The sequence below is a fragment of the Erpetoichthys calabaricus genome, chromosome 3, assembly GCF_900747795.2.
Source record: "Erpetoichthys calabaricus chromosome 3, fErpCal1.3, whole genome shotgun sequence".
Classification (NCBI taxonomy): Eukaryota; Metazoa; Chordata; class Cladistia; order Polypteriformes; family Polypteridae; genus Erpetoichthys; species Erpetoichthys calabaricus.
In genome coordinates, this window is record NC_041396.2 from 307506958 (window position 1) to 307517174 (window position 10217).

Consider the following 10217-nt stretch of genomic DNA (forward strand, 5'->3'; position numbering starts at 1 on the left):
GACACTAAGTGAGTCATGGGATCTGGAAGCAATAATACAGGGGCTCTCTGTGTACAGAGAAAGGCGCTATAAACTGTAAAGTCTACCAGTGTGTGTGTCTGTTAGACTGTACTCCCCAATTGTGTGTGTTTGCACACGTGTGTTCCCTACTCATATGTGTGTGTGTGCCATGTGTGTTTCTTTGTGCCCTTTGCTGTTCTCCCCACACGTGTGTTTATGTTGCCCTGTGCACGTGCGTGTTTGCACACAGACCTCGCTTATGTGTGTTTATGTGTGTGTGTTTACCTGCACTCCCTGCTCATGTGTGTGTTGACTCAACCCCCCCCCCCCCCCCCGGCTGTGCCCTTTAAGGGGGGCCTGCAGACGTGGCGGGGCCTTGCATCACCATGGACAGCTCCCACGGTGCCCTGGCACACAGGACAAATACGCAAGCGAGTTCTGGAAGTCCTTGCAGCAGGATGACCACCTCACAAGCCTGACTGGCACAGAGTGAGGAATGTGACCCCCCCCCCCAGGTCTTCAGTGCGACCCCTGGCATAAGCCAGTGGGACTTTATGACAACACCTGATACCGCGCCCACCTTGTGGCAGATGTGCCCCCACACTCAATGGTGCAGGTGCCACTCCCGTCTAAGGTGAGGGGACATTGCAGTTTGTGACAAAGAAGGACTGCTGGTACCAGCATTTCTCTCTTACTGTTAGTGGGTTCAGAACACTTGCCAACCAGGTGCCCGCGCCTCTCCTGCTGTCCACACTGGTCCAGGGTGGTACCATTCTGTAATTTGCTTGGCTCTTGTAGCCCTCAGCCTTGCAAGGTGCCCGATGGCTCTTACAGTTAGGACCCTGGCACCCGCTGGCGTGAGGGGTTCTGTCTGATACTGGACACGGGTGAGGAGGCTCGCACACAGCCAGGTGATGTTGGGACCCCCACACTTGTGTTCCTTTTGCTTTCCATGAATGGGGGGCTTTGGCACTCTCCCGAGCCCTCTGGACCTCACGCCTGCCAGCCCACCCATTTATTTATTTTTGGTTGTTTTTTTTTTTAACTTTGAAGGACACTCTGCCAGTCACTGCCCAGCCTGGCGTGCCCCTCACCTATGCGCCTCGCTGAGCTTTCGGCCAGGCGCATCTCTCGCTCGCCCCCCGTACACTCGCACGTCCCGGGCTGCATGGGCACAGCCTGCCAGTGGCCGCCGCACTTTGCCCCGTGTTTTCCCAGGCCCGCCGTCGCTGATCAAACATTGCATCATGTTGGCAGTCCACGTGCGGCCCCTGGCTGCCCCATGCCGGCTTTTTTTATTTTTTTTTTTTGGAAGCCACCGAGCCGATCGCCGCGCAGCGCCCGTCTTCCTCCGCCCGTCACCCGCCGTGACCCGGTGCGCGAGCTGAGATGCTCATTGGTCACCACGCTTGTCTTGGATTACGAGCTTCGGCGGGGCGGTCGCCACTTTCAAGCACGCAGCGCTTCGCGGTGTCGACTCCAAGATGCGGACGGTCCTCGGCTGGGCTCTCGCCTTCCTCCTCCTCTTCCTCGTCCTCCTCTTCCTCGGGGCCCGCGGAGAGCCGGGGGGCTGCGCGTCCTGCGGCACGACCGGCCTGGCCCGAGGAGAGCAGGAGCAGGTGCTGATCGAGATGGCCAAGCAGCACATCCTGAGCAAGCTGCACCTGAGCGAGCGGCCGAACATCACCCAGCCCGTGCCCAGGGCCACCCTGATCAATGCCCTGCGCAAGCTGCACGCCGGCCGGCTGCGCAAGGACGGCACCCTGGAGCTGGAGAAGCCGGCCAGCCGCCTGAGGGAGCGCGGCTACGAGATGGTCAGCTTCGCCGACACGGGTGAGTCTTGAACGTCGGGCGAGCGATCGCGGCGAACTGAGCGGCTGGCAGCGAAAGGCGCTATATATGAAGTCGCCGGCGCGGGTTTCACGATGCGAGGTGCGCGGCGGATGGCTAGATGGATGGATGGATGGATGGATGGCTGCCCACCCCGCGCTATCTGCGCTCGCGCGATCGATCAGCTGGACTTAGCGGCGGGAGGCGACGAGAGGGGGACGAGCGTCTAAGGCGCTATTTACGATAAACGCGGGGACTCGCGGGTTGGCATCTGCCCGGTGCCTCTCCGGAAGTGTCTTAGTGTCCCCGCCATCGACCTGACTTGTTGTGGGCTTAGATTTGCCTGACAGGACCTCCGCCTACCAGCCAGAACCACTCCAGCTGCCCACTGGTCCAGGGTGGCAGCCTGGAGCACGTAGTCTTCAGCCTGGCTAGGGAATCGTATGTTGGCATCTTCCAGCACCATGCCACCCTGTAGGTTTCTGGTCAGCTACATCGTTATTAAAGAACTGGAGGGCACATATGGGTGCAGCTGGTTAAGATTTTATAAAGGAAGCCCCTGCGTCTCTCTCTCTCTCTCTCTTTAATTAACTGATTAGCCGACCCCAATGGGCACCACAGCCTGCCTTTAGACCAGCACCCCATTCAACCCATACCCCTTGCTGCCCCGTATTTGACATGAATAACATACTGGGCACCTGTGCCAGTTGTGTTCCTGTGCCTCATTCTGTCTCTTTTTCCTTCCTGGCAGATTTCAGCGACACATCCAAGTCTGGCCTGGCATTCCAGTTCTCAAAGGAGGCAGATGCCAACTTCCAGGTTCTCAAGTCCACCCTGTGGCTCTACTTCAGATCTTCGGAGACGATTAAGAAGAAGGTCACTGCCCGGCTCTTCCTGGCCAGCACTGGCAGCTCCAACCGGACTTTCATCAGCCAAAAGAAGTTTGAGGTGGCACAGGGGAGCTGGCACACCTTTGTTGTCACCCAAGGAGTCCAGGCATTTTTTGACCGGGGTGACAAGAGACTTCAGTTGGAGGTGGAGTGCCAGGGTTGCCAGAACCTCGCCGTCCTGGGCAGCCAGAGTGAGCCTTCTCGCCAGCCCTTCCTGGTGGCACAAGTGCGGCTCCGAGAGGATGGGCACAACATCCGCAAGCGCTCTCTGGATTGTGATGCCAATGGCAGCGTTTGCTGCAAGAATGACTTCTATATTAAGTTCCGGGACATTGACTGGCAGGACTGGATCATTGCCCCTGAGGGCTACCACATGAACTACTGCATGGGGCAGTGCCCACAGCACCTGGCTGGCTCGCCTGGCATTGCTTCATCGTTTCACGCGGCCGTCCTCAACCAGCTGAAGGCCAATGGCATTCACACAGCCGTCAGCTCCTGCTGCGTGCCCACCCAGCGCCGGCCGCTCTCCATGCTCTACTTCGACTCGACTCAGAACATCGTCAAGACCGACATCCCCGACATGATCGTAGAGGCCTGTGGGTGCACATAAGCTGAGCGGGCATGGGCACAGCTCTTATTTATACGTAGATGAAAGTAGGGCGCACGTAGAAAACCACTAGGCTGCTCACCAGGCCCCAGCCGGCCAAGACATGGGCATGGAATAGATGCCCGGCCCTTGTAGTTTGCTTCATTTTAATGACATGTGCCAATTGAGGACTTTTTAGACTGAGTGCTCGCTTTAAGCAGTACTGGTGCCCTCTGCCCTTCACTCAGGGGCTGACAGGGGCAGAGGGCATGGGCTCCAAGGCTCTCATCAGGTGATTATAGGGGACCAGCCAAGGTGTGTGGGGTTCTTGGCAGGTGCCAGGGCATGAGTGTATGACAGTGTAATTAAGGCACATCCATGTGGGTGGGTGGCACAGACTTGGCAGAAGGTCCCCAAGTTTTGAGGCCATGAGGGTCAGTCAAGGGGTCCAGTAGATCTCAGTGCAGGGCCCAGTAAAGTGTAAGAGCAAAGGGGCTGGCTGGGTATGGTGTGGCACAGTGCCCATGTTGTGTGCGTTACACAAAAGCTGGACAGCTGCGAGGAGCTCCCGTTTTGGGCAGGGTGAAGCAACGTGAGCCGCGGTGTTGCAGTGCCGCGGGAAGCCGACCTCTGCGCCATTACTCAACCACATGTACAAACACCTGGCGCCTTTCCTAACGGTAGCAAATGTGAAGGTCAGCGGCTCTGGACATGAGGCTGGCATGGGGCACAGAGATGGAGCACTCACTTGAGGAGCCATCATCCCAGAACGCCACGCCAGCTCCGCTTCATTGTGCCACACTCCTGGCCTCCTGTGGCACTCCTACGACTAAGCCTCTTGGTGCCCACCTTTTCTTCACGTTGTCTGTATTAGCACCACGTCCACTGGGCACACGCTCTGGACGATGATGCCTGCCATATTCTGTTTTTAATGGAAAATAAATCTTATTTTGTCTGTACCCGCCTCTGCCTGTCTTTTCTGAAAGTGTCCTGCTGATCGCTCCCAGTTTAGCCATTGACTCCCAGTGGGGGGCACCGCTCACCTCCAGAGGGTCCTTACTCTGTTCCATTGCGCCTGACTGGGGCCTCGAAGGGTGCTAGCGGGTTATGCCACCACTAGACTTTAATTAGGGTGTTTGCTGGTGCATCAATGAGGGGCACTTGACTTAAGTCAACATGCTGTTGATCCCGTGCCTACCCATGTGGATGCCAGTCTGACCCTTTGATTTCCTTTCTCTGTATAGATGCCAGTCTCTACCATTGTAATCCCAGGGTTGCTCATATGAATGCCAGCCTGCCCCACTGATCCCCTGTCTCTCCTTTTGAATGTCAGTCTCTACCCGTTTGATTCCCTTTCACATCACATGGATGCCACTCTGCCCCCACGATTAACTGTCTCTGCCTAATGGATGCCACTCTGCGTTGTTGATGTCCCATCTCTTCACATGAATGCCAGTCTTCCATTTTGATCTCCTGTCTCTCCTTATGGATGACAGTCTCTGTCCTGTTTATCCCAAGTTTACTCATATGGATGCCACTCTGCCCTTCTGAGCCTCTCTCACCTCATATGGATGCCAGTCCACCCCAATGATTATATGTCTCCCCATATGAATGCCTGTCTGCCCTGCAGATCTCCAGTCTGCATACAAATGCCACTCTGCCCATTTTATACCAGTCTGACATGTTAATCCCCTGTGCCTCTGTACAGATGCCCTTTTGCCAAGTTGATCCCATCTCTCTGTATGCATGCCAATCTACTCTGTTGATTCTGTGTTACCCCATGTGGATGCCATTCTGCCCCTTTGGCCCCCTCTCTCCCCATGTTAATGCCAGTCTCTACCCCCATTGCCCCGTGTGGGTGTAATTCTGCCCTGTTTATCTCCTGTTGCCACATATGACTGGCAGCGTAACCCCTTGATGCCTTATCTCCCCATATGGATGCCATTCCGCCCTGTTGATTTCCTTTTTCTCTCTACTGATGCCCGTTTGCCCCATTAATGCATTGTCTCCTCATATGAATGCCAGCCTGCTCCCCACTGAGCCCCTCCCTCCTCATATGTGTGTCCATCTGTCCCATTGATCCCAAGTGTCCCATTGTGGAGGTCACCCTCTCCCCTGCTGACCCAGTGTCCCTCCAGGTGGACACCACTCTCCTGTCCCTTTACCCCTTACCTCCTGTGCTCACTCTTACCCTTTTGTGAACTGTGCCAGGCTACAGGTCAGCTGGCTCTCTTACACCATGGTTCAGGTGCCCCTTTTGTCTCATGTGGTCACCTTCACCTGTGTGGCATACCCGTGCCACCACCTTAGCCAACATCTCATTCTCTCCAAGAAAAAAAAGCGTATCGATTCTGTCTGGTAGACAAAGGCCATGTTTGCCCACTCGAAAGTGGCTGTCTGTGTTTGCTCAGCAAACAGACCCGCCTGGGCTGTCACAGTCGGCACTTCCACCTTGGCCACTCTCACCGAATGCCCCAAGTCTCCAGGGGTGCTGCTTACAGTCAGGTGGGACAGTTGGCACCCCAGCTCCTTGGACAGTAGCAGATACACTACGGCATTTGTGGCACTAGGTGGCCAGCATTCTAAGGAGGATGCCAGCTTTGCAGAGGGTACTGGTGAAGTCATCCTGCCAGAGGGGCTGTTGTCAATGGTAAGAAAACCGGCCAGTGTCTTGAGCACACTGGCACACTGACTGACTGATCCACTGACACACTGACCCAGAGACGTGGATCTGTGCGCCCGCTAAGCCCCTAATCCGCTCTGCCTCCCCTCCCCTGCGCGCCCTCCTTGCTCCTCTGCCGCTCAGCGCCCAGCTCACTGGTCCCAGTGAGCCACACGGGGGTGGACCATGGCTTTCAATGTCACTCTGGCAGGGGAGTGGGGTGCTGCCATGTGATTATGGCACCTGGCATCACCCACAATGCAGCAAGACAAAGTCTTACCATGGGTCAGGGTGATAAGTCGGGCAAAAAACTGATGACCCCCTGAGGGCATGAACGGTGCCAGGCGCTATATAGGCTGCACAGTTAGCAGTCTCTGTGGGCACTGTCCAGCTGTGCTGCAGGCCGAATAACCGGTGACGTGTACATGCTGGTCTGCCTGCAACTGGCAGTGCCAGGCCAGAGCCCTGAGGTGCTCAGGGGTTGGCGAGGTGCTGGTGCGGTGGACACTTTGTTCTCCATAAGTAGTCCAATCTTTCATTAGCCACCTTCTCCACTCTTCCTGCCAGCTCAACGCTGCGATTTCCATTATCGGCTCAAGCGCGGCGCTAATCCAATTACGCGGGACCCACTTTCCAGAAATATCTTCTCATTCACAACCTGTGCTGTAATCGCAGGGCGCCAGGGGCATGAGTGCACACTTGCAGTGCTGCCTTGGTGCCACACTGCTGCCCATCTCTTTAAGTGAATATAGTGCCTTTCATGTGGCCTGAGTAGCACTCCGTGCCCACCCTGGCACAGTCCTAGGGCACTAAACTCCAGTTAAGCAGTCTGATCAGTGAGTGAGAAGGAAATGCAGAGACTGGCATCGGGATGGTGGGTGCCCCCTCTAATATAAAGTATCAGATCAAGTGAGTTGTCCGTGTCCTGCAGTGTGACCTCAGACTGCATGCTGGCTTCAAACAGGTTATGGGATACCAGCCAGTGAGTCCAGGCCTGGTATCTGGCTCATTGCAGCCCACCTTAGGGACCAGGCTGGCACCGCGTCCAGTCTTAGAGTCAGGCTGTTTCCACAGTCTCTGGGGGCCAAAACTGGCAAATGATAGGCAGTGCCACCTCAGAGCTGCAGCCAAAAGGGAAATGAGAAATAAGAAGTAGGTCAGCAGGCTGGCGTCACCCACTTCAACTGACAGCCCAGAGGCTCAAGGAATTAGCTGCAGCAGTCCGTGGTGTGGCGCGCAGCGCCAAGCAGTAAGACCTGGTTCTTTAAGGTGATCCCAGGGGGTGCAGCACTTTCTCGAAAGTCACTCACTAAATCCTTTATGTAATGGAGAAGCTCTGCCTTTGTAGTGCCCTTCAGCAGCAGAGCGTGGCACTGCCCGCTCGGCACTCTCACTCACTCGGGATGCACTTTTGGGCCACATGAGCCAGGTGGCACCGTGTGTGATGTGCGGCTCCTCACGCACCGAACTTCGCCCCTCTGCAGCGCGCAGGCCTGTACTTTACACCCGCTATTGATCGGGCGCCACGGCGGGCACTCGGCTTGTATTTATGTGTGAGGTGGATGCACTTTACACTGCTTATCAACTGAACCTTCATCACAAAGCCAGCTGGCCCTTCAATTGTTGTTCAGGTGCTGAGTGGGCTCACTGGGCATGGGCCTCCTAGTGGACACTGCCACCCCTTTGCTCTTACCAGAATGTATGCAGTGCCCCCTTCCTTTGGACCTCGTTGCACTTGGGCACGTCAGATATGCCTTCTGTTTGAAATGCCACCAGTCCACTCTCAGCACAGAGGAACGGGCAGACACAGGGCTACTGCTCATGCCCGCTCACATCTCTCACCTTTATGTGTCACATTGGCACCAGTCACAGCCACCTGAGGGTGCCATCTGCACTGGCCTGGGGTCTGAAGGCTTTGTTGGCAGCTTTGGGTCAGCTGGCCAGGTGGGCTTCATGTTCCCCTTTAGTCAGCTGACCAGCGCCCCTTGACTGCATTTTGATGGCAGAGCCCAGTTCTGTGTGCCCTTTAGAGTTCAATGCTCAGGACTTGGCAGAGCATCACCCCTTGGCCACACAACAGACTGGCAGTGCCCTTCTGGGATGTGCTGATGTGCTTGTGAGTTCAGTCCTAAGTCCTGCTGGTACACCATGTGGTGACCCCTCGATGCCCATTTTCAAGGAGCACCATCACAGGTGCCACATCACTGTGGAGGAGGACTCATGCCCAAAGTGCCATCTTTTGGCTTTTCTTTGCCATTCTGAGGTTCGGCTGATGCTATGCTACTACTCGTAAAAACACCAGACCCCCTCATGCCCGCCAATGCCACACTCTCCTGTCACCTTGTCCCTTCCCACCTCATCCAAGTTCTGTTCAGCATTTCCAGTTGCACTTACCTGCTGCCCGCAGAGTCGGCTGAGTCTCCTCTGTGCGCTGCTGCCGCCGATGTGTGTGCCCGTGTGCAAGTGAGGGCGGCTATTTAAAGTCCGAGGACCCCGGCCACTTCATGGCCATCTGCATGGAAAAAGAAATCCGCAAGACTCTTAGGGGCTAAGAAAGGCCTGACAGATGCTCAGCATGGTGACAGGTGGGTGACATCGGCCAACTGGGGCTGCGGGCACGATAGGCCGAGTCACTTGTGGGACTAACGACTGTCCACAGGCTGAGGTGGACTTTGAGAGAAGTGGATGACAGGATGAGGTGGACTAAGGGATGAATGACTGTCCAGTAAGAGGTGGACAACGGGCAAGAATTAACCGCAGAACTAATAAATGGCCACTAGGAGGCGGATGCCAGGATGAGGTGGACTGCAGAACTGGTGTGCCCACACAAAAGTGGTGTGCCCGCACTTATTTAAAAGTCATTTTGGAGATTGAGTGCCCACCCGAGTTTACCTCTTCTCTCTCTAGAACTGGGATTCTGACATGCAGCTATCGCTTGGTCAAAGTATGCCCAGGTAACATCAAGATGCCCCTCTTAATGTCTCGTTAACCCAACTTGGCAGCACTGGGCACACAGCAGGAAACCACCCTGCACAGGCCTCTGGTCTATGGTAGGGCCGACTCTCACTGGGTGAGCTGCTTGTGCCCTTCAGTAGTAATGCACTGGGTAGGCTCAAGGGGGCAGCACTGCACCTGCCCCTCCATTTGTCGCTGGCATGACCCCAATGCAGATGATAGACACCTACCTGCCACTTGCGGGCACCCTACTCCAGTTTGTGCCCGCTCTGCTTCTGTGATCTGACCTGCACAAACGCTGACCTGCCTCTGGACACTCCGGCCCCCTTGGCATATGGCTGTGCATCTGTCGGCCATATGGGATGCCTTGCCAGGCCCCTCATTCATAAAGTCTCCTAATCGGCTGGGATGAATGAAGACTTGATAGCCTGGGGGGGCATGCCAGGTTAGCCACGCCAGACGTCAATACAGCCTACCTCCTGGGTCCTACTGCTCTCCATGAAATGCGCTATATGTGTAAAGATAGAGTGACTTCACTTGGCAGTGCCCACAACTCAGTAAATGGGCAGAGTTTCACAGATGCCCATCCAAGATATTTTTGGTTTGGAAAGAGGAGGTTTGAGGTGCCCCCTGGTTTTTCTTCTGAGTGACCCTGGTCAGCGTGGTCTCTGTCCGTGATGTCCAGTGGTCCAGTTTCAGACCCACAATTCTTTCTGCTTCAGACACCAACAATGAAGATGCCAATAATGACCACTCCAAACAAGTGAAGGGCACCGCTGAACTGTTATGGATGACAGCAATGTCACTGCCTAAATCCAGGGTGTCACACGAGAGGGTCTCTCCAGAAATTTACACAGTCCAGATGTTGGAGGGCACCTCAACCCCTCACACCCCAGATGGGTACATCACACTCAGGGTCGTGGCCCGCCTGATTGCTTGGCTGGTGTGTGGCCCAGTCCTGGCATCCTGAAGACGCTGATTACACCATCTGGATGAAAGTGAGACCCTTGGTAAAACACAGCCATTATATTCAGCTCTGGGGGGACCAAACAAAGCACATGGGACACACTGACGGGGGTCTCATCATACGGGGTCTCTGGATATTAAGGATGTCATAGCAGGACCACCTGCATCTGCAAAGTGACCACACAGATTGTACAAAACACCGCCCCCTAGTGGGACCCCCGCCACGGTAGAAATTGCTGAAGAGACGGGACCTTGGCGGCTGTTTCTTAGATGCTGATGCCCCCTGCTGGTGGTAAAGGAGATTTGCTTTGCAAGAATAAATGCAAGA

The 10217-nt window shown here is 55.4% G+C and overlaps 1 protein-coding gene across 1 annotated transcript; it reads left to right on the forward strand.

Annotated features, from left to right (window-relative positions):
• Positions 1-322: 322 nt before the first annotated feature.
• On the forward strand, positions 323-4265 carry LOC114649227 (inhibin beta B chain). Its single transcript, XM_028798729.2, has 2 exons — positions 323-1833; positions 2582-4265. Exons 1-2 carry the CDS (start codon positions 1485-1487, stop codon positions 3328-3330), a joined length of 1098 nt encoding a protein of 365 aa, XP_028654562.1. The 5' UTR covers positions 323-1484; the 3' UTR covers positions 3331-4265.
• Positions 4266-10217: the final 5952 nt, after the last annotated feature.

Bases quoted from the DNA above. Each gene is read 5' to 3' on its own strand.
- LOC114649227 (XM_028798729.2), top strand. From the start codon at position 1,485: ATGCGGACGGTCCTCGGCTGGGCTCTCGCCTTCCTCCTCCTCTTCCTC. The intron at 1,834-2,581 runs GTGAGTCTTGAA...CCTTCCTGGCAG, and splicing joins GGTCAGCTTCGCCGACACGG to ATTTCAGCGACACATCCAAG.